The sequence below is a fragment of the Mesoplodon densirostris genome, chromosome 13, assembly GCF_025265405.1.
Source record: "Mesoplodon densirostris isolate mMesDen1 chromosome 13, mMesDen1 primary haplotype, whole genome shotgun sequence".
NCBI lineage: Eukaryota > Metazoa > Chordata > Mammalia > Artiodactyla > Ziphiidae > Mesoplodon > Mesoplodon densirostris.
In genome coordinates, this window is record NC_082673.1 from 61,241,188 (window position 1) to 61,266,621 (window position 25,434).

Genomic DNA, 25,434 nt, shown 5'->3' on the forward strand with positions numbered 1-25,434 from the left:
CTACAGTCTGATTCACATGCTTCAGGCAAATTATATAATCTCTAGAACAAAGTGATTGCTGGATTTAATATTGGATTCAGTTTTCCTAAGGTATGATCTTTAAAAAGCACTTAAATAGCTTGTTAAGGTCTAATTAATAATAGAATTTCTTTTAGAATTGAACTGTATAATGAATAAATATTTTTATTTATCAAGACAATGGAATATATATTTCCTGTGTTATAAAGGTTCACTATATTCACTTTTACCCTACTTTCAAAAATTTATGTTAATTCCTCAGGGATGAAGTGTTGTTGCTTTTTTTCTCCCCATTTCTGTCCATACCCAGCATGATGTTAAATGTATTACTAGAAATCCCTAATTTACAAAGAGATTTTTTTCTAAATGTTTAGCTCTAAAGGGATTGACACTCAAAATACATTTTTGCCAAAGAAGTCATTTTATAAATAATAGTCTGAAGTTCAACAAAAGCCAAATTAACATACAATAGAGCTAAATTACACTACTAATGAAAGTAGTTTCTTCATTGCACTTAAGGCCCTATTACTGCCATGGGAGTAGTAGGGGAAAGAGAAGATCTAGACTATTTTAGCACATCAGTGGGTTTGAATACAGAAGAAGAGAGCAAGCCATGAAAAGTAGAGATAATCTAAGGGAGAATTAATCAATCGGTTCTTTAATTCAGAAGATTGAGCACCTACTATCTGCCATCCTCCTTAGACCCGGGTTGCCTGTTCTCTTGAAACTTAACATTTGAGGAGTATTATAGACATTTCTGGATAGAAATGGGTAAGATTACCTAGGGAAGAAGTGCAGTGAGGAAGAAGGCCATCATTAAGTTGACCGTCCTTCAAAATATCCATTTTTTCCCTGAACATTTTCTGAAATTTTTTACTTCACTTTCTTGTATGGGTTTAAGTTCCACATTTTAGAGATTAATTTGTATTAACAATCTTAGGCATGTAAGTATTTTTGATAATATTGTAAAACCAGTGTCCATTCATTCTGATTTGGTCTGCTTGTTTTTCTTTTGACTTTCAACTGAGATAAAATATAATGAAGTATTTACCAAATATGGTAAATTACAGTTTACTCATTTGGGAGCATGAAATCTTTTGAAAGGGAGGAGCATGTGAAAAAGGCTTATGGACTGCTTTTAGATGGGTTCTAGAGATGAACTACCCTGGAAAATCCTAGATTCAATAAAATAACAATTAAGAATTCAGTAAATTTATATTTTATAAAACAGCTTTGAGTAAAATAATAATAAGGGAAAGAAAAGAAAAGAATAGCAACTTAATGAGAATACCCAAAACATCTCCAGCAAAGCTGTATGTTTTACATAAATGGGCTACATATCATGTAACTATGCTCTTCAGGTCTCAGTTCAAATGTACTTTTTTAGAAAGAATTTCCTTATTGAAAGTAGCTTCACTCAGTCACTTTTTGTAATTTTACCCTGTTTCAGTTTTCTTCTATAGGACTTATTACTGTATGAAATTACCTTAATTTGTTTATATGCTTACTGTCTGTCTTCCCTACTAGAAAGAACTTCTTGAGGGCTGAGACCTTATGTGTCTTTTCTCTGTTGCATTTCCAGCAACCAGAATCATACCTGGCCCATAGTAAGCACTAATAAAATATTCATTGAGTGACTGAATAAATACTGGAGGTACAAAGGTGTGTTAGACATAGCCCTTTCTGGTTCAAAATTTGAAGTCTAGTGGACAGTACAGAACACTAGTTAGGTAATTGTCTGTAGGATGAGTAGTAATATGCTGGGGAAACACAAAGGCACAAAAGTGAGCTCTAGCTGATGAGCTGCTCTTACTGGCCTATTGTCATGAAGTAAAACTGCTTTCATTTAGCAAATCACATTTTACTTATGTTTCCAAAATTCATATGCTTATATATAGCTATAAAGTTTCCTATTCAGTCCACACTGAATTTTAAGGAAATTAAAATTTATTTAATTAAGCAATCGCTAAATGAAATTTTAAAAATTCTTTTCTTATGTACCATATAAATCTGAGAAACACTAGCCTTACTCTTGAAACAGTATCAATTTCTTTATATTAAATTAGATTTATGAATAACACATTTTTAGAGAAAATATATTTATTAACTTAGATTGGAAAAACTTGTTATATTATTTTAAACATACTGAAATGAATTTGAATTCCTAACATAAATTCTACATCTAATCTAATGGATGTTAGATGGTCAGTTTGAGAAGGAACTAATTTAATTGCTTATTCTTTAGAGTTCCCTAGAGAAATTCTCACTTATCTCAGTTAGTATATATATTTTTAGTATAGTTAGTACTAATTAGCTAGTTAATGAGATGTGAGTATATTGAAAATTGGCACTAGTCAGTTAATTACATCTTGATAAGAGCATCCTTATTATTTTTTGCAATGCTTTAAGCTTTCATTTAGGCATATTAACTTGATGGAGTTGTGGTATCAATATTATAAGATCATAATCTCTAAGAAATGAAAGAGGGCTTTAGAATCATTCAGCTTCTTGTAAGGGTCATCTCTTAATCATTCCTGTATTCCTAATCTATATTATAGTGTGTGGCATTTAGTTCTTACCTAATACATATCTGTTAAAGTAATATTTGAATTAATGTGTATAATCTATGTCTCTCACTTTAAAGCACAGACTCTCAAAGATTAAATGGCTTTATAGGTTCAAGTAACTGGTTAATAGCAGAACTAGGACTAAGAAACCCAGATCCCTTAACTCTAGTGTTCTTTTCATGATACATTGCTACCATACTAGAGTATTTTTTCTTTATTCATATGTATAAAAATAATGACAAAAAGTAAAATGAATTATGCATAACAGACACATAAATAGGATATTATGTAGATTAATACTGTATAATTTATTTTGAGTGTTGTGTTTTGATTGTATATTTTAAGCTGTAGGAATCTATGGTGTTATGTAACAATTGGAACCTAAAAGATTTGTAATTAAGTCCTAAATGTTTTATATGTAAATGTAAAAAATAAAGCGCATACACTTGCTTAATCATAAAACATTTAAGGGAACAGGCCAGCTCCTTCATTTACTGCAATACTTTTCCCTTTATGGCTCTAGGTTAGAGTCAACCCTAGCAATGCACATGTGTGAAGTTTGAAAGGTAGAAGAGCTATAGAAACCATGATTGTCAAGGGGAGTTGTTGGCAGGCAGATAGGCAGATGTGAAAGTCTTAGTGGCTCCTAGATGAAACTCCTTTTAATTGATCACCCTAATGCTGTAGGCAGCTGAGGTAATTGGTGGCAAATTCCTCAAGACTTTTTGAATTCACAGCAGTTTCCTAATGACCATTTTGAGAACCCTGTCTTTGGTTCTCCAGGCTAAGAACAGCATTATCTTCTCTGACGTTCATTCCTTAGCAGGTTCAACAGTTGTGTGGTTTTGATTTCTATATTGAAACCCCGACTCCCTGGAAAACCTAGAGTGACTTTTGTTTCTGTTAAGGAACCCTAACTGATGCATTAGCAGACTGAATTCCAGATATGGGGGAAAGGGACTAGGTAATACAAAAGAGGATTGAGAGGAGAATGCTGCTGCTGCTGGGTTGGGTCACTCCATGTGGATCCTTTCTCTGCTCTTTCTTTTGGAATCAAGAAAATATTGTCTAAGAAATTCTCAACTGAGCTATCTAATCTTGGTCATCTTTAACCTCAACTGACCCCACTATTTCATGTGTCCTGGCAAAATCTCTGTAACAGTTATTCTAAACCTTTTCTGTCATCTTCAGGATTCCAGTTCCATTGCTTCTCATGGCTAGTGATTGCTATTATCTGAGTTTGTGCCAGAGAAGAGGACAGCGTGAATATTTTGTTGACAAAGAGTATGATTTGTGATCGCAAGTTCTACCAGATTGTACTGGTGTTAGAGGGGCAGGTTGAAAACTTAACAAACACTCTCTTCTTTTGAGTCTGTAAGGACGTATTAGGAGTCAGCTTTGAAGACAGAGAAGTGTCATGGAGCTGGCCTTAATTTAATGAAGATGGAATAAAAATAGCAGATCTTTCTGACTTCTTTTTTAAATGAACAAATCATTATAGTTGGTATTTATTTAAATTGATTATCTCAAGATAGAGCAGTAAAGGATTGGAGATATAATGATAAGATGAAGATTTAGATGAACCGATACTAGGAGTGATCTAGGTAGATGTTGAATGAAAAACGATTTTTAAGAGCCAGCCCTTAGTTTCAGTTGAAAGCATTCAACTCTTGAGCTGTATCAGTTTGGCTTCATCACGTTTTCAAGTGACTATGAAATCAAGGTGTCAGGAATAGAGAGAAAGGAAGGTGGAATTTTTCTAAGCTTCTGAATAACAGTTGGGAGATAGCTTCAGTGTATTGAGCCAAGCAAAGAAATTAGAATAAAAGTTCTTTTGCTGCAGTAAAGTATGATTTTGATTATCTAATTTCAGGGCCAATGTATATTCCATATGGGCGTGCCAGTCATTTAAAAAGCATGTTAAAAGTACCTTTTAAATTTCCTATTTGAACTGAATAAAATGAATATTAGTAAAACTTTTGTTTTGGTCTGATTTTAAAATGAAATTTAAAAAAAAAGGAGCAAAAGAAGTATTTGAATTTATCCATCAACCTGCCAGTGAATCAGTAAAATGTGAAATTGCCTAAATTCTGCTCTTTTCCTCATTCTTTTTCTTTGGTTACTTAGGAAACGAAGTCCATCAGTGTCCAGAGATCAGAATAGAAGATACGACCAAAGGGAAGAAAGAGAAGAATATTCACAGTATGCTACTTCGGACAGCGCGATGCCTAGATCTCCATCAGATTATGCCGATAGGAGGTCTCAACGTGAACCTCAGTTTTATGAAGAGTCTGATCATATAAATTATAGGGACTCCAACAGGAGAAATCATAGACATTCCAAAGAATATATTGTAGATGATGAGGATGCGGAGAGCAGAGATGAATATGAAAGACAAAGGAGAGAGGAAGAATACCAGGCACGCTATCGAAGTGATCCGAATTTGGCCCGTTATCCAGTAAAGCCACAGCCCTATGAAGAACAAATGCGTATCCATGCTGAAGTGTCACGAGCCAGGCATGAGAGAAGGCACAGTGATGTTTCTTTAGCAAATGCTGAACTGGAAGACTCCAGGATTTCTATGCTAAGGATGGAACGACCATCAAGGCAAAGATCTGTATCTGAACGTAGAGCTGCCATGGAAAATCAGCGATCTTATTCAATGGAAAGAACTCGAGAGGCTCAGGGACCAAGTTCTTATCCACAAAGGACCACAAACCATAGTCCTCCTACCCCCCGGAGGAGTCCATTACCCATTGATAGACCAGACATGAGGCGTACTGACTCGCTAAGGAGACAACAGCACTTAGATCCTAGCTCTGCTGTAAGGAAAACAAAACGTGAAAAAATGGAAACAATGTTAAGGAACGATTCTCTCAGTTCTGACCAGTCAGAGTCAGTGAGACCTCCACCACCAAAGCCTCATAAATCAAAGAAAGGAGGTAAAATGCGCCAGGTTTCATTGAGCAGTTCAGAGGAGGAATTAGCTTCTACACCCGAATATACAAGTTGCGATGATGTTGAGATTGAAAGTGAGAGTGTAAGTGAAAAAGGTAAGCACTATATACTAATCACACATTTTCCTGTAATTGATTAGATAAGGGTTTTCTTTTTAGGTTGTATTTCTGAGTAGACATTTGTTAGACATTTCTACTTTTACTTTTAAGTTCTTTAATGATGCTGGTTATGTGAAGAAAATTTTAAGTTATAAAAAGTGAATATCTTCGGTAATTCATGTAGTAGAAAAGTCTATTGACATTTTTAAGAATTGATTTTTGCTTTGTTTCTGAAAATGTTCTTACATCACTTGATGGCATATTTAAAAATACCTATTAACTATAGTTGTAAAAATAACATTTTTTGTGTGTTTCCTTTTAAAAGGAACAATATGTTTACTATAGAACATCTGAAAAATTGCTCAGTGTAAAGAATGAAATACAAGCTATCCACAATCCTTTCCCCCATATATAGCTATTGCTAACATTTTGTTGTATTTTCTTCCCTTTTTCCGATGCATGTGTATTTTACATATCTACAAAATTGGTATCATACTATATAATTTTGTATTCTGATTTTTTTCAGTTGATATCATACCATTAACTTTTCTCCAAGCCTTTAGATGTTCTTCAGAAATGTTTTAAATGGCTGCACTGATGTTCTGTCATAAGGCTGTACCACAAACTATTCATCTATCTGGGGTCATTGCAGTTGCTTCCAGTGGCTGGTAGAAATAATATTATAATGGCTATCTTTATACATAATTTTTTGCCTGTTTTCTGAGTATTTCACAAATACATATTTGTGCTTTGATTCTTTTAAGCTTTTAATTCAGATTACCAACCTGCTCTCTAGAAAGATTATAACACTCCATTCTCCTGTCAGACGTGCTTGAGTTTTCATTCTTGATACACCAAATTTTTGCCATTTGAATAGACCACAAAAAATAGCATCTGTCATTTGTATTTGAATTTGATTGTGAAGATGAATGTTTTGTATGTTTATTGGTGTTTGATATATTCTTCAATGAATTGTCTTGTTCATTGCTTTTATTTCTTCTGCCCATGGTCCTGTTGGGTATTAATTAGTTTTGCTCTTATTGGTTTATAAGATTTTTTTTATGGTTAGAATTTAACCCATTTAACTGTCATCTGTTCCAAATGTATTTCCCATTTTGATGTTTAGCTACTAATTTTCTTTGGTCATTTGGAAATACTGAATTTAGTATAGCTAAGTCTTTGCATATTTGGTGATTCTTTCCCATTCCTTTTAACCCTAGAAACTCTTTATTCATCCCCAAATCAGTTGAATATTTAACTGTATACTTTCTCATGTTTTTATTATTTATTTTTTTTAACTTGAACTTTTTAATCTTTCTGTAATTTATTTTGGTGAACGCCACAATACACCTGATAGATATCTAAGAAGATTAAGAAGCTAAACTAACTCAAAGTTAATTTGTAAGTGCATAGCCAGAAGGTAGATTTACAAATGGGAATAGAGGAGAGTTTTCTGTTTCTTGATAAATTGCAACATGTAAAATGTTTAAGATAGTAATTCCTTCTAGTTGCCAAAATATTTCCTTGTTAATTATGGATAAAACACTATGTTAAGCATTTACCTAGAGAAAAAGGATTGTTTTTAATGGATAACTTAATATCCAAGAAACATATCTAGTATATATCAAGGGAAAAATCTTCCAGATTTCAGTTTGTGGGATATTTGAGAGGGTGTTTAGCTAGCTGGATGAAAAATTAAAAGGAGAGTTAAATTATAGATTAGTTGTTGAAGTTAGTTTGGTAAATAGGAAACGTTAACCTTTAACTTACGTTGAAGTCTCTGTTAAATTGAACTAGAATATAGTAGATGATGCCTAGATATTGCTATTTAGAATAGCCTTAAAATTTTAATGATGAAATTGGTTCAATGGATAGAAAAATACAAAGCTTTGTGAAGGACATATTGCTATTAATTGATAAGAGGCAATTAATACCCTAATGGTGTTACAAATGTTTTACAAACCAATTTTATTTGACTTATAAAAGCATTGAAATAGCAAAAAAGTTGGGTCTATTTCAGTATTTTGAGAAGTATACAGTGGATTCATTCATTCATTCATTCATTCTTTATATCATTCAACTAAAATATATTAAATATCAATAATTATAGTACCAGAGTATGAAACATGAACTATGAAAGCATTTCCTATCACCCTAGAATTGCAGCTTTGTGGAACAGGAGTAAGAACTGTGCTGAAAATTTGACTGCATTTATGCTAGCTGACTCATCCAAGAAAATTGTACGTAGGATGGACTTTTGTTTTTGTTAGCTTGAACTTGGAGCTGTCTGTCTGTTTTCCTTTCTAGGATGTATCCATGAGAAGGGCTTCTTGAGGAATTACTTGGGGGAGATATGGGGAGATGTGTTTCAAAGCAAAAGGGCAGCTCAAATTATTGCCATCCTTAACCCCATTCTCCCTGGTACTGCTTATCTGCCTCTTTTTGTAGGGTTTAGGTTGGTAAAGATCTCTTTCAGGAGCAAATAAAGTCAGCCTGACAAAATAAGCATGGAATCCTAGAGTGCAAGAATGTTGTTAACTCTTTCAACAGAGGATCTAATGAAATATAAGTGAATGTTTCATTTCATAGGGATCTAAGATGCTCCTGATACTTTTGTCCAAATCTTGAAATATATAATTACCTTAATTCGTGGAATGGATTGTTGAATAAAATAGTAAGATCATGAAAACTGTGAACTTTAATGAATGATCAAGATGATAAGAAAAGTTAGACTGTATGTAAGATGAAGGACATCAAAAAAAGGAAACTAAAAGAGAATAAAAGGGTGCTAAAATTCTAGGTTTAGAATAAATGAGTATGAATGGAATACATTTCAGTCTCTTCAAACCAAATGCATTTTAGATATGATTATATATGTAGAACCTAGAAAAATGGTACAGATGAACCGGTTTGCAGGGCAGAAATAGAGACACAGATGTAGAGAACAGACGTATGGACACCAAGGGGGGAAAGTGGCGAGGTGGTGGTAGTGGTGGTGGGATGCATTGGGAGATTGGGATTGACATGTATACACTGATGTGTATAAAATGGATAACTAATAAGAACCTGCTGTATAAAAAATAAATAAAATTGGGCCTCCCTGGTGGCGCAGTGGTTGAGAGTCCGCCTGCCGATGCAGGGGATACGGGTTCGTGCCCCGATCCGGGAGGATCCCATATGCCGCGGAGCGGCTGGGCCCGTGAGCCATGGCCGCTGGGCCTGCGCGTCCGGAGCCTGTGCTCCGCAACGGGAGAGGCCACAACAGTGAGAGGCCCGCATACCGCAAAAAGAATAAATAAATAAATAAATAAATAAATAAATAAATAAATAAATAAATAAATAAAATAATATTCAAAAATTAAAAAAATAGATATGATTATATCTTACACAGTAGTACACATATTTAGAAGTGTGTGTGTGCATGCATGAATGTGCACACAATGTTCAGAGTCAGCAGTTCAATCGAGTTTAAATTTCTTTCTTACAGATGACTGTAAAAGCCACTTTATATCAGCATATCCTACTCTATACATGTTGAGAATTTTTTAAAGAAAAAATTTATTTCCCATGGGACCATTGCCCTTTGCTTTGTTATTAAGGATACCTAGGTTTTGATTAACCTAGAATTGGGGCTTCATATCCTATTCTTGAGATAGTAGAGGGGGCAAGTCTCCAAATTTTACTGAGGAAACAGGAAATATGTGTTTCTAATTTTAAACTTTATGTATTTTTTCAAAGAAATAATAAGTGACAATAAATTATATATTTTTATGTATTTGATTCAGCAAATTTAAGGAGCCAGTTCCAGCCACTAAGCTAGGTACTTGGATCCTGTGGTATAAAAGACATGTGCCTATTTTTGTTTTGCTTTAATCTGGGAAAGTTTTAAAATTTCACCTTTATTTTTGGAGAATAATTTCTTTGGATATAGAATTCTTGGTTGAAAGAGTTTTTCCCCCTCTCTCAGTACTTTGCATACATCATTGCAGTTTTTTCTGGTGATAAGAGGCTTACCTTCCTATGGGTCGCTGCTGTGTCTGCATAGTCTAATTGCCAGCTAGAGATTTGGACAGAAATTGTGCTCAAATATTCTCAGCTTTTAAGGCTTTCACCCTCTGCTAATCAATCTGTGTATACTGTTGGGGACACATTCAGAGTTCAGCCAGTTTTCAAGTCACTTGCTTGGATTTTACTTTCTACCGGAATATCTCAGGATCTACCCTGAACATGGTATAATTTCCTAGTCAGTATGATATGTGTGGAGAGTTTATCAGTTTTTCTTTCTGTGGATCTCTCATTTCCAGGGCTTCCCTGTCAAATTCTGGCTGGTTTGCTATTCACCGTATGTGCGACTGCAATCTGAGGCTAGCTAAGCTGCTGGTTCTCTCTTTGTTTCCTACTGGGTTTGCTTCTTCTAGCTGACAGAGCCATGGGTTTTCACCCCACCCCAAGGCAAGTAGCAAAGCTGCTGGTTTTCCCAACCAGGCTTGTGCTGCTGAAACTATTGATCCTTTATGTATGTATACCAGAAGGGGGCTGTGGGAGCAGCTCCAGGTAAGAAGGTAACAGACTTCTGTTGTTATTTTCTGAAACTCTAGCATTTTTCTCAATTTTTTAATGTGGCTTTGTTTGACTTCCACAGCCATGCAATTGTTGTTTTTGTCAGTTTCATCCAGGCTTCTACTTGTTTTTTTGTACCGAGAACTAGTTGACACTTCAAGCCACTGAGCCATAAGTTCTTCCTTTATCATGATTTTTTGAGTCTGGAACTCAGGCAGGGTTCAGTTGCGTAATTTTCTTCTTCATAGAGTGTTATGTGGAATATAGTAAAAAATACTGTAATAATTTTGTATGGTGACAGATGGTAATGAGGCTTACTGTGTTGATCATTTTATAATATATAAAAATATTGAATCACTATGTTGTACAACTGACACTAATACAATATTGCAAGTAAATTATACTTCAATAAAATATAAAATGAAATAAAACAGGGATGTATTGTGTTAAGTAAAAAATAAGGATGCAGGATGATGCATCCTTATTTTTTATTTAATCTTTACCAGTTGGGGAGGGTATTTTCAGATGTTTCCAGTTGGCCCATTACGATAGTTTTTGTTTGTTTGTTTTTTAGGCCGCACCATGCGGCATGCAGGATCTTAGTTCCCCGACCAGGGATCGAACCCGTGCTCCCAGCAGTGGAAGTGTGGAGTCCTAACCACTGGGCCACCAGGGAAGTCCACATTATGATAGTCCTTAATCCCACAGGCCAAGGAATATTAGTTCTTCCAAATGCCAAATCTGTCTGTTTGGGGACTGCTGTAATTACCACTGTTAGAACTTGATAAATTAGTAACAACACCTGTGAGGGAATAAGGGCGGAAAGACTTTGAAGAGGAAGTTAAATTGTGAACAGATACCTCAACCAATCCCACAGGAGTTTGAAGCTGGTGTAGATCTTCAGAGATGACCTAACTGAGGCAGGGGCCAGGAGGGCTCCATATGGCTGCCCCCTGGGGAGGGAGTATAACTTCTTTGGTAAAGGACTCATCTATGAGCACTGAGCATGCAACACTTGGGGGCAGCTTGAGGAATGAGTGCAGTTCTGAGGGGTTCATACGGGTGGTATACAACAACATCCACTAAGATTTTGTTCTGAGTATTGTCCCCTTGTGTTTACAAGAGGGATATAACAATTTTAAGCATCCTGTACTCAAATACCCTTTTGAAACTGAGAGAAACTTTTCTAGAAGCCTCCTCTGTATACTTCTTCATGGGTTTTTTGGGCCATAATTGTTACTCATGCCAGTTCCTAACTAATCACTGGCAATGGAGTTAGAATTATCAAGATTGGCTAAGAGTTCACAGTTCTAAGGGGATAGGAAGTAATTGTTGGGTAGAGAACCAATTATGCCTGCCCAAAGTATTCATTGTAAGGGTTATAATAGTGCAAAACTGGAGAAAACTTAACTGTACAAAAATAATGGGCTGGAGCTGGTTGATACCAACTTGTGAGAACCAGTTGTGTGCATCTCTTCCCAATTCTGCATTCAGTGACATACTGTTGGTAGTTCAAAATTGGCGTAAGTGAAAGTATTTGCACTATGGAAGTAGGCAAATGTTACAAAACAGGTTGTTAAAAATTAGTTACCATATCACTAAAATCTATTTGAAGTTTTGATAATTATGGAGGCTATGGTAGCAAGGAAAATTATCCAGGCTATAATGTAAACTTATTTTAGAAGCTGAATTAAAAGTTATATCTGCTATGTTAAAATGAGATATGCATATAGAACTAGAAAGAAATAAGGATAAATTAGAAGTTTGGGGGGCAACAGTTTGTAAAAAAAATTTTAAAGTAGAATTTCATTAGTATGGCTATAATGTTTATGTAATAAAAATGAAAAAAGGAAACTGTTAACTAAGTTGTCTTACTGTATTCCATCTTTAGTGATCATCCACCATGCACTCTCAGAGTACAAATCAAAAAATATTGTGAATATAATCTTATGCATTAGGTAGGTCATGCTTAATGCCTAAAAAATGTGAAAAAGCCCTTTATTTACTTTATAACAACATTCATTTCCCCATAACATTTTCCTCACAACACCATCAAATTTTCTAGGGTGCTGACTTTTTTTATGCTTTATGCTTCATCTTTATATTTGCATTAAAATTCAAATAAAATTAAACTAGTCATTCATTAACTATCTCCTTTTGATATGCATGCCTTACCCAGATCACATAGCCTTCCAGAATCTTTACAAGCTGGAAATAAGCATTTAACATGTAACAGTCCTTTCAGGAAATTTCTCAAGACTAACATTTTAATGGAGTCTAATAGGACAATTCATTACTTGAGAAAACTTTTTTTTTTTTTTTTTTTTTTTTTGCGGTATGCGGGCCTCTCACTGTTGTGGCCTCTCCCGTTGCGGAGCACAGGCTCCGGACGCGCAGGCCCAGCGGCCATGGCTCACGGGCCCAGCCGCTCTGCGGCATATGGGATCCTCCCAGACCAGGGCACGAACCCATATCCCCTGCATCGGCAGGCGGACTCTCAACCACTGCGCCACCAGGGAGGCCCGAGAAAACTTTTGACAGGCTACTTAAGTGATTACTATATCCAATAGATGCAAAACATTTTTTTAAAATGTTGATATCAAAATATAGCAAGCAGTCTCCTAGTTGATTTATCTTTATTTTCTGTCATATGCAATGCTACTCTGCACAGAAGAGGGATTCCATTATAGTGTAGAATGGCCACTAGCACAAAATAAAAATTTCAAAAGAAAACTTTTCATCTCCAAAATGTCAGTAACAATAATGAATTAAGATCTCTCATTCAAATGTTTATTTGCAAATATTATATAAAATAATAAATGTTTTTAAGGTATGCTGTATAAAATTTTTCCCTTTTCTGCTTATTTATTAAAAACTGAAATGAATGCGTTTGTGGTGTTGATATTACCAAACTGCTATATTGGAATACATTTATTTGTAGTGAAAATGTGTACCATCTTTAAATAAGACAACTTTGATTTTGAATTACAGGCCAGGCAAGTATATTCAAATGTAGGTATCAATAGCGTATTCTGACCATTGGTTAACTTCTGTTGATTGAGAAGTTTGACATTCACTTTGTCAGATTTATTTGAATGAAGTAGTAAACAAAAGTAAACTAAATGCTGGCTAAATAGTCTTCATCTAATTTATTTTGAGACAACTGCAGTTGTTTCTGTGATCCAATTATACTTAGCTATATTTGGAAAAATTACTTGTCATTGCACTTTGCTTCTTTTATTACCCTTTTGCTGAGCTGGTTCATATGCCCCCACCACATGCTCTGTCTCCCTCTTTTTCTCTGTATCTCTCTGCTTCCCACTGAGGCTTTCCTGTTCCCCATCTCTTTCTCTTTTGCTCCTCTATTGTGTACCCTCACTTCATGCACTTGACACTTTTGTGTGGTGCCTTCAGTCAAGATTTGTTATATTTCAGGTAGTCTCATAAATTGTGTGTCCTTTTCTTTTAATCCAACCCACCTTTATAATATAAATCTATTTTGTTTAAATCACACATCGAGGAACAGATTCTATTAATTAAATACTTCTAATGCTAGAAAATTAGAAGGGCTAGTGTAGGTACTTTTCGTTTAATAGTAGGCTACCTTGAGAACTCACAGAAAAGGAAAATATGTTGTACAACCAGATGCCCATTCCCTTCACCCCCTCCCCTGCAGATTCCCTTTTGGTAGACTTTATATGAAATTAAGATTGTATTGAAGTGTGAATTTCCCCATGACACAAGACTTTTAATATCAACTTGATTACAGCACACAATTTTAATTATATTAAGTAACTAGTATTAGAAGTACATAATGCCACCATTCTGTGTTTGAATTTATATGTTATTTATTAATAATAGCCTTGACTGCTTTAGGTGTTGGAAAGCTTTTAAATTTGTTCAGAAAAAAAGTATAACATAGCTATTTAGTTTTATGAATTATAACTGATAGAGCCCATTAAAACTCATTGTCTTATTATGAAAATATATTGATTTAGGAAAGCATGCTTAACATTTGCTAATATTTTTTCCTGTTTTTATTCTATTTTGTAGTGGTTTCCAGTGGTTAAAAATTGTATAAACATGATTTTTAAAATATTTGTAACAGTGAAGACCCAAATCAAATGATTGATATTCAAATTATAAATGCCGGGGCCTCCCTGGTGGCGCAGTGGTTGAGAGTCCGCCTGCCGATGCAGGGGACACGGGTTCGTGCCCCGATCCCGGAGGATCCCACATGCCGCGGAGCGGCTGGGCCCGCGAGCCATGGCCGCGGAGCCTGTGTGTCCGGAGCCTGTGCTCCGCAACGGGAGGGGCCACAGCAGTGAGAGGCCCGCGTACAGCAAAAAAAAAAAAAAAAAAAAAAAAAAAAAAAAAAAAAAAAAAAAAAAATTATAAATGCCAAGTAAAGATTAGCAGAAGAGAAATGGAAATTAGAATTAATTAATAATGCAAAGTCATTAAAGAGAAATAACTGTTAGGTTTCAGATATGATGAGTTTGATAAGAATCTAGCTTAACTGATGAAACATATGGTGATGTGAAAGAAAGCATATTTCTGCTTGAACTTCCATAAAATACAGATTATAATACCAATATTTTCTCAAACCTCACTCTCAAATTCTGTTTAATACAGTTTAATTCAGTAGGAAAAAATGTATTTCATGCCTATTGTGTGCCTGATGCTGTGCTAAGTGTTATGTGTAAGATGAGTACAGCGTGATCTCTGCTTGAGAGAAGCATGTAAGCAAACAAGAGGAATACAATATGTTAGATATGAAATAATTTAATACGAGTCAGAGATGTAATTTAGAGAAGGTATTGATAATTCTACCTTGACTTATCAGGAAGGACTTTACAGAGGAGTTGCTATGTGTATTGAGTTTTGAAGGTTGAATAGAATTTTCCAGGAGAACAAAGCAGGTATTGGATGGGGATAGGTGGTCATTCTACACATTGGAGTATAACAATTATGTCAGTAAGAACAGTTTTTATGGAGTACTGACTGTTTGCCAGACACTGCTTGACATTTGAGGGGGGCAAAGATGAAGAAAGACATTTCCTTTCCTTAAGAAATTAATAAGCCTTTAAGGAGCTAATGTGGTTGATAGGTTTATTAATTATCCTTTTCTAGAGAGAAGCAATGTGGTATATTAGACCGATGGGTTGAAAATACACAAACCAGGTTCTTTTCAAGGCTTTGCCAGTGATATCATTGTAATCTTAGGAAGGCTATTTAACTATCTGGTCTTTAATTTCCTCTCAAAAATAAAGAAAATAGACTCAATGTGTTAAAAACTATGGCAATGGAGCACCAGATTTCTTTTTCTTTGTTTTGAATTTTATTTTATTTATTTTTTACACAGCAGTTTCTTATTAGTTATCTTTTATACATATTAGTGTATACATGTCAATCTCAATCTCCCAATTCATCCCACCACCACCACCACCACCACCACCACCACCCGCCTCCAGCTTTCCCCCCTTGGTGTCCATACATTTGTTCTCTACATCTGTGTCTCTATTTCTGCCCTGCAAACTGGTTCATCTGTACCATTTTTCTAGGTTCCATATATATGAGTTAATATACGATATTTGTTTTTCTCTTTCTGACTTACTTCACTCTGTATGACAGTCTCTAGATCCATCCACCTCACTACAAATAACTCAATTTTGTTCCCTTTTATGGCTGAGTAATATCCCATTATATATATGTACCACATCTTCTTTATCCATTTGTCTGTCGATGGGCATTTAGGTTGCTTCCATGACCTGACTATTGTAAATAGTGCTGCAATGAACATTGGGGTGCATGTGTCTTTTTGAATTATGGTTTTCTCTGGGTATATGCCCAGTAGTGGGATTGCTGGGTCATATGATAATTCTATTTTTAGTTTTTTAAGGAATCTCCATACTGTTCTCCATAGTGTCTGTATCAATTTACATTCTCACCAACAGTGCAAGAGGGTTCCCTTTTCTCCACACCCTCTCCAGCATTTGTTGTTTGTAGATTTTCTGATGATGCTCATTCTAACTGGTGTGAGGTGATACCTCATTATAGTTTTTTTTTTGTTTTTTTTTTGTTTTTGCTGTACACAGGCCTCTCACTGTTGTGGCCTCTCCCGTTGCGGAGCACAGGCTCTGGACGCGCAGGCCCAGCGGCCATGGCCCACGGGCCCAGCCGCTCCGCGGCATGTGGGATCTTCCTGAACTGGGCCACAAACCCATGTCCCCTGCATCGGCAGGTGGACTCTGAACCACTGTGCCACCAGGGAAGCCCCCTCATTGTAGTTTTGATTTGCATTTCTCTAACAATTAGTGATGTTGAGCAGCTTTTCATGTGCTTCTTGGCCACCTGTATGTCTTCTTTGGAGAAATGTCTATTTAGGTCTTCTGCCCATTTTTTGATTGGGTTGTTTGTTTATTTAATATTGAGCTGCATGAGCTGTTTATATATTTTGGAGATTAATCCTTTGTCCGTTGATTCATTTGCAAATGTTTTCTCCCATTCTGAGGGATGTCTTTTTGTCTTGTTTGTAGTTTCCATTGCTGTGCAAAGCTTTTAAGTTTCATTAAGTCCCATTTGTTTATTTTTGTTTTTATTTCTATTCCTCTAGGAGGTGGATCAAAAAAAAGAACTTGCTGTGATTTACGTCAAAGAGTGTTCTTCCTATTTTTTCCTCTAAGAGTTTTATAGTGTCTGGTCTTACATTTAGGTCTTTAATCCATTTTGAGTTTATTTTTGTGTTTGGTGTTAGGGAGTGTTCTAATTTCATTCTTTTATATGTAGCTGTCCAATTTTCCCAGCACCAATTATTGCAGAGACTGTCTCTTCTCCATTGTATATCCTTACCTCCTTTGTCATAGATTAGTTTTGATCATAGGTGCGTGGGTTTATCTTTGGGCTTTCTATCCTGTTTCATTGTTCTATATTTCTGTTTTTGTGCCAGTACCATATTGTCTTGATTACCGTAGCTTTGTAGTATAGTCTGAAGTCAGGGAGTCCGATTTCTCCAGCTCAGTTTTTTTTCCCTCAGACTGCTTTGGCTATTCAGGGTCTTCTGTGTCTCTGTACAAATTTTAAGATTTTTTGTTCTTGTTCTGTAAAAAATGCCACTGGTAATTTGATAGGGATTGCATTGAATCTGTAGATTGCTTTGGGTAGTATCGACATTTTCACAATATTGATTCTTCCAATCCAACAGCGTGGTATATCTCTCCATTTGTATCATCTTTAATTTCTTTCATCAGTGTCTTATAGGTTTCTGAGTACAGGTCTTTTACCTCCTTAGGTAGGTTTATTCCTAGGTATTTTATTCTTTTTGTTGCAATAGTGAATGGGATTGTTTCCTTAATTTCTCTTTCTGATCTTTTGTTGTTAGTGTATAGGAATGCAAGAGATTTCTGTGCATTAATTTTGTATCCTGCAACTTTACCAAATTCATTGATTAGCTCTAGTAGTTTTCTGGTGGCATCTTTAGGATTCTCTATGTATAGTATCATGTCATCTGCAAACAGTGACTGTTTAACTTCTTTTCCAACTTATATTCCTTTTATTTCTTTTTCTTCACTGATTGCTGTGGCTAGGACTTCCAAAACTTTGTTGAATAATAGTGGTGAGAGTGGACATCCTTGTCCTTTTCCTGATCTTAGAGGAAATGCTTTCAGTTTTTCACCATTGAGAATGATGTTTGCTGTGGGTTTGTCATATATGGCCTTTATTATGTTGAGGTAGGTTCCCTCTGTGCCCACTTTCTGGAGAGTTTTTATCATAAATGGCTGTTGAATTTTGTCAAAAGCTTTTTCTGAATCTATTGAGATGATCATATGGTCTTTCTTCTTCAATTTGTTAATATGGTGTATCACAATGATTGATTTACGTGTATTGAAGAATCCTTGCATCCCTGGGATAAGTCCCACTTGATCGTGGTGTGTGATCCTTTTAATGTGTTGTTGGATTCTGTTTGCAAGTATTTTGTTGGGGATTTTTGCATCTATATTCATCGGTGATATTGGTCTGTAACTTACAATGGACGCCGCAGAAATACAAAGCATCATAAGATACTACTACAGGCAACTCTATGCCAATAAAATGGACAACCTGGAAGAAACGGATAAATTCTTAGAAAGGTATAACCTTCCAAGACTGAACCAGGAAGAAATAGGAAATGTGAATAAATGAATCACAAGTAATGAAATTGAAATTGTGATTAAAAATATTCCAACAAACAAAAGTCCAGGACCATATGGCTTCACAGGTGAAATCTATCAAACATTTACAGAAGAGCTAACACCCATCCTTCTCAAACTCTTTCAAACAATTGCAGAGGAAGGAACACTCCCAAACTCATTCTATGAGGCCACCATCACCCTGATACCAAAATCAGAACACCAGATTTCTGTGGTATTGTTTCAGGAACTGCTGAAGAAGCTCAGAGAGCATGGGTGACTATCAGGGATCTTCCACTTTGTTTCAACCAAATTTTGCTCTTAATCACTTTTATATTAGGGAGTTCTGTTAGCAAAGAGACTCCACTGCATAAAGAAGTGTGAAAGTGACGACTTGATATTTTAGTTCATCAACTAATTTATTCAATTAATTTTTGTGTTCCAGGCACTTCTATGTGTGCCAGAGGCTACAACAGTTAAACAAACAAACAAAAAATAGGCAAATTTCCTGAGGTCAAAGAAGTAGTAAGACGCCAGATCATATAGGGCTTTGTAAGTCATTGCAAGAACTTTGTCTTTCATTCTAAGTGAGATGACAAGCCAGATGACTTCATCTGATTTACCTTTTGAGGAGTAGTCTTGATGCTGTGTTGAAAACAGATTTGAGGGGGGCAAAGATGAATTCAGGGAGACCAGTTAGGTGGCTAATCCAATACCTAATGAGAGATGATGGTTGTTTGTACCAACTTGGTAGTAGTGGAAGTGAAGAGAGGTAGTCAGATTTTGGATATATTTTGGAAGTACAGGCAGCAGAATTTTCTGATGGTTTAGAGATGGGTGTGACAGTAAGAAAGGAGTAAGTTAAGGATTACTGCAAAGATTTTTGCCTAAGCAAATTGAAGCAAAGAGTTGCCATTAATTAACATAAGGAAATTGTGGCAGACAGATTTTTGGGAGAGTGCAGGGAGGATCAGCCATTCAGTTTCGTACATATTGTTCAATTTTCCTGTTAGATATCTAGTGGAGGTGGTGCGTAACCTAGCAGATATATTAATCTGGAGTTCACTGGCATGGTTAGGTTTGGATACATACATTTGGAAGTCATCAATATATGTATGATATTTGAAGCCAGGCAGCTGGAAGAGACTACTAGGGGAGTATGTTTCTAGGAAAAAGAAGAGATTGCAGGATTAACCTGGGGAATACTCCCACAATTAGAAGAGGATGAGAAAAAGCCAGCCAAAGAAATTGAGACTAACTGGCCAGTGAAGTAGGGGGAAAACCAGGAGGAAAGTGATATCCCAGAATCCAACTAAAGAAAGGATTTCAAGGGGAGATCAGCTCGGTGCTTTGTGACCACCTAGAGGGGTGGGATAGGGAGGGTGGGAGGGAGACGCAAGAGGGAGGGGATATGGGGATATATGTATACACATAGCTGATTCACTTTGTTATACAGCAGGAACTAACACACCATTGTAAAGCAATTATACGCCAATAAAGATGTTAAAAAAAAGTATTGATTGTGTCAGTTGTTGCTTAGGAGTCACATTCGATGAGGATTGATTGATCATTAACCACTAGATTTAGCAATGCAGGAACAGATTGCTGGTGTTGGTGACCTTGACAGGAGCACTTTTAGTGCAGTGGTGGAGTTGCAAGTCTAAAGTGGGCTCAAGAAAAAAAGAAAAGGAAGGAATCGGAAATAGTACAGACAGCTCTTTTGGGGAGTTTTGCTGTAGAGAGGAACAACAACAAAAAAGGAATTGGTGGCTAGAGAGAGGGATTTTTAAAAGGTAGGAGATAAGACAGCATGTCTGTGTTCTCATAGCAGTGATAGCAAGGGGAAATTTGTTGATGCTGGAGAGAGAGAGGACAATTGTTTTTATCCTTAAGTAATGACAGATGATAGGATTTAGTGCATTAGTAGGTGGGATGACTTGCTAAAGGGACAGGAGCAGCGTGTTTATAATAATAGGAAGGAAGGCAGAAAATATGAAAACAGATGCATGTTGGTGGATAAATATGGTTGGTTCTAAACCATATTTAGTGTGGAATGTCTCATCTAATTTTTTTCTTTTTTTCTGGAAATGGAAAAGGTAGCAGGACCATTATCTGAGAATCAGGATCAGGGGAGGAGGTTAAAGTTCTGTGGATAGAAAAAATGTGAAATCCTTTTCTAGGAGAATGGAGATGATAATGAATTAAGGAAATGTAGTCCAATTACCTGGAAGCAATAAGAACTGACCTGGAATTAGTGGTTATAAATTTTTATGGCAACTAGTTAGTGTGGTTTTGTGTTTTTCTCTAGATATGTGTATTTCTTACACATGGATTCACAGCTCCCAGGGTATGTGTCCAGAGAGAGACTGAGGAAGAAACCATGCTGTCCTTTTAAACCTAGCCTCAGAAGACAGAAATGTTACTTCTACCACATTCTGTTGGTCCTAGATCGTCCTGGGTTCAAGGGGAGGGAATATAGACATTGCCCTCTAAGTAGAGGGATGTCATTGTCACCTTTTAAGAAGAATATGTGGAATGGGGTATGTAATGGTGTAGCCACCTTTGGAAAATACAATCCACTCAACTGTTTACCCCAATTCCTGGCACAAAGTAAGTACTCAATAAGTGTCATTATTATTATTAAATAAAACCTGAAATGAGGCCTCAATTCTGGATAAGTACCTTAGGGTAGCAGTGATACCATAGCAGGTTATCATGTATAGTTATTCAATCAGTCTTTTATTCACTAATCACACTGTATTAGAAGGGAAAGGATCTTTGCAAAATGGTTCGCTTTGTAAAATGATTGGCTTCAGGTCATAATCCAGTTCACGGCCTGGATTTTTCTTTTTTTTTTTTTTTTGCGGTACGCGGGCCTCACTGCTGCGACCTCTCCCGTTGCGGAGCACAGGCCCCGGACGCGCAGGCCCAGCGGCCATGGCTCACAGGCCCAGCCGCTCTGTGGCATTTGGGATCCTCCCGGACCGGGGCTCGAACCCGTGTCCCCCGCATCAGCAGGCGGACCCTCAACCACTGCACCACCAGGGAAGCCCACGGCCTGGATTTTGATTCTTGTCTTCTGATTCATAATTCTCTTTGAGTAGCTCCCAGGATTAAGTATAGTATTTCATCAAATCTACATATTTTCCCCACAGTTTTATCATCTCTGAAATTAGGACAGAATTGCAGCATTTTATTTTTTTCCCTTGGTAATACAGAAAGCAATCAATGTTGTCTTAGATCTGATGTAATTAGTTATGTGAATTGATAATAAAGATCAACAATTCCCAACCATTTTTTACAGTATGAAACATAATTCATACTCAGGCCTTAATGCTTTCCTACTGATGGGCAACTTCTAATTTCTTTTGGTACTTTTACTCCTTTCCTTTCCCTCTCACTTAAGACATTAACTGAGATTTACATTAATATAGATGCAAAGTTGGAATTATTCTAATTTAAAATTACTCTATTTTAAAAATTGGTTTGTAAACTATGTTACTTTATCAGTAGTAGCATTACTTGTGACACACTTTACAGCTGTGTTACAACATAGTGGTTGAGAACTACTGATCCAGATCATGAAACAATATCCAATTACAGATCTAGGAAAAGGTTACTTGTTAATAATCTACTACCTGCCATTTCCAAATGTGTTATATATATTCATACTGGCAGCAGTAGTTTGATATATTCTCTTTTCTCTGCCAGGATTGTCCAGTTGTTTTCCTCTAAGAAAGTAAAATCCTCCAATAAGTAAAATCTTACTGCATATCTCAAGGTACAGTTTAAATATCACCTCTATAGTGAAGCATTTCTTAAGTTTTAAAAAATCTCTCCCCTTTCTGAATAATCAACATTTTTCATGAAATGCCATAGGTTTTTCATACTAAGAAGCAAATTTTTTCACATTATAACATTTTGAAAATATAAATTCTTTTTGCCATCAAATGCTTGGCATCGTTTAATGGTAGCATTTTTTCCTTTCTAGTGATATAGAAAATAATTGTGCATATTTTAATTGATAGCAACTTAGCTGTAATGAAATAGGATAGCATGGATATATATTAAGATATGTTACACTAAGCTGTGCTGTCATATATTTTACCTGTCTACCTTTCTTGAATATAAGTTTCTTGAGGTCCTATTTGCACCCACAGATCCTAAAACAGTTTCACACTGTGTAATCATTAAAATGAATTCTGATGTGTGTAATCTATACAATCATTTAATCAGTCACTTGTTATTAATGAAGAATACATTGGTAATACCAAAGGAGCAAGATGTTTAAAAACGAGCTAATTATGGAGAATAATTTACCTTCCTATTTCAAATATTGTATTTTAGCTAGCCTTGGTTTTGTTTTGGAACTTGAGAGTTGGTTGAAGCGTATCTGGCCCTTTAGATCTACTGACTTTTATGGTTTGGTCCCTATCTTTAAAATCTGCTGCTTTCAGAGCTGGCAATGCATTAGGAGCACATTACCACAAACTTAGTGGCTTAAAACAACACATGTTTACCACCTTACAATTTCTGTTGTTCAGGAGTCTCAGCATGGCTTCACTGAGTATTCTGCTTAGGATCTCAAGCTACAATCAGGTTGTTGCCTGGGCTGTGTTTCTGGAGGCTTGATGGGGAAAGAGTCTAATTTCAGGTTCAATCAGATTGTTGGCAGAATACGTATCTTTTTGATTGGATGCAACTTGAAGTTCCTAGATGGTGCCCATCGTTCCTAAAGACTGCCTGCTGTTCCTTGCCACGTGGGCTGCTTACTTCATCAAGCAGGCAAGGAGGCTTAGAGCAAGTTGACTAGCTAGGGTGGATATTTTAACAGTATCATGAGAGTGACATTCCTTCACTATGCCATTCCACCACTTTGATTAGGAGCAAGTCACAGATCCTTTACAAAGGCATGAACACTATGAGGTGGGGATTATGGGCACCATTTTAGACTCAGTTCTCCACACTCACCCCAGTAGTTGTCTCTGAAGCAACTCCATGGAACATAGTTTGAAAACCATTGCCTTTGATAATATTCCCAATGTATAACATTTTTTTTCTTTTTTTAACTTGGGCTATTAGTCTCCCTTAATACTGAATATTTTCCTTGAAGGACTTAAGCCTTATGATCAGTTTTAATGGCTTTCTTAGGAAAAATGACCCTCCAGGAAGGTTTCAGCATTATGTATCAAAATATAGTTCCTGGAACACTTGTCCTATGGGAAAGGTTAGACTTCCAAATACATTTGTGGAAACTGTAGGTTACATAATTCTTGTAAAGAAGCATATTGTCATTACTATAGGAAAAATTCTTCACTCAAGAAATCTATTTAATAACATTTAATCCAGAGTTTTCTAAGCTTATTTGACTAGAGGACATTTATATCACTCAACCCTATTAACATTTTGCAGAAGCAGTGTTTCTTGTTGGAAAATGCCAACACAAATAGCCTGACAAGCTGAGGAAGAAAGTAAAATACCAAGAAGAAAAATGAGAGGAAAAATAAAAGGGCCATAGATAAATTTTCCCTATCTATTTAGAATGAAAGTTATGATTATTTTACCTTAATAATGATGAAGATGGTCATGATACCATCAACATTGGTATGACTCTATAATTTGCCAAACACTTTCATGACCATAATCTTACTTAAGCCTCTCAACAATCTGTGAGATATCACGATTAATCTCTTTTTATACAAATGAGTAAATGAGGCCTAATGTATTATGTGATTTGCCCAAGTCATAAAATTAGTAAGGAGTGGAGCCAATACTTTAACATAGGTTTTGTGGCTTCAGCTATAAAACTCTTTCTGTTGCAACATGCTGTGACTTTATAAACATGATTAAGTTAAAAATAAAGATGTTGAAGAATACCTTTATATAGTATGTGATTTAATTGAAAACATTTGTTAACCTAAACAAATGAAAAACTGTGACCTAAAACAGTTTATAAACTCTTGCATTCATTTAATGACTGTAGGGAAAATGTTATAAATAGAATATCTCAACTTTTTTTCCTCTGTGCATCAAACACAATGTGACACAGACACACTGTGGGTTAGTACTATTGGGTTAGTTTATATTTTGCAGTAGAGATAAGTGAAGGAGAAAATCTTAGCCTAAGATGTGAATCTTTTGATTATTTTTAACCAGGTTTTATATTTAAATGTGTTTAATTCAAACTAATAGAATCACTGAATATCAGAGTTCGGTAGGATTTAGTGCTCCTTTAATGTAACTTTATTACACTGATTGTTCTCTATATCATGCTAACAAGTGGTACTCCAGCTTTTCTTTGAACATTTCCAGTGATGGGATTACCAATACCTATGAAGGCAGCAACACATTATTTTTAACTTTTAATTTCAAAATAATTATAAATTTGCAGGAAATTGCAAAGATAGTACATAGAGATCCCATGTGCCCTTTACCTAGTTTCCCCCAATGGTTACATCTTGTTTAACTATAGAACAATATCAAAACCAGGAAATTGACATTGGAACTATGTGTTTGTATAGGTTTGTGACATCACATATATGGATTCATATAAGTACCACTGTTACAAAGATACAGAGCTATACCATCACAGAGATCTTCCTTATGCTGCCACTTTATGTTTAGTAACACCTTCCTCCCTCCCCACCCTATCCCTAATCTCTGCTAACCACTGATTTATTCTCCATTTCTATAATTTTATTATTTATACTATATAAATGAAATCATGTGGTATGTGATATTTTGTTATTTTCTTTTTCATTCAGCATATTACCCTTGAGGTGTATCTATGTTGTATGTATCAATAGTTTTTTCCTTTTTATTAGTGAGTATTATTCCATGGTATGGATATAACACAGTTTGTTTAGCCATTTGCCTATTAAAGGACATTTTGTTTATTTCCACTTTTTGGCCGTTACAAATAAAGATATCCTTTTTTGTGAAATTTCTCGTCACATAAAGCATTTTGCCTTTTGCCTTAAGTATGATCTTAACTAGGTTTTTGGTTGATGTCCTTTATTTATTTGAGCAAATTCTCCTCATTCCTTGCTTTCTATGAGTTGCTTT

At 35.7% G+C, this 25,434-nt stretch overlaps 1 protein-coding gene across 8 annotated transcripts in view; it reads left to right on the forward strand.

Annotated features, from left to right (window-relative positions):
- The window catches only part of RIMS2 (regulating synaptic membrane exocytosis 2), a 590,231-nt gene that overhangs the window by 270,337 nt on the left and 294,460 nt on the right, over positions 1 to 25,434 (forward strand). For all 8 annotated transcript variants that reach the window (XM_060115826.1, XM_060115828.1, XM_060115819.1 and 5 more), the window contains one exon: positions 4,713 to 5,638. In XM_060115826.1, coding sequence (XP_059971809.1) covers positions 4,713 to 5,638 — 926 coding nt within the window. The remainder of the gene's footprint in view (positions 1 to 4,712; positions 5,639 to 25,434) is intronic.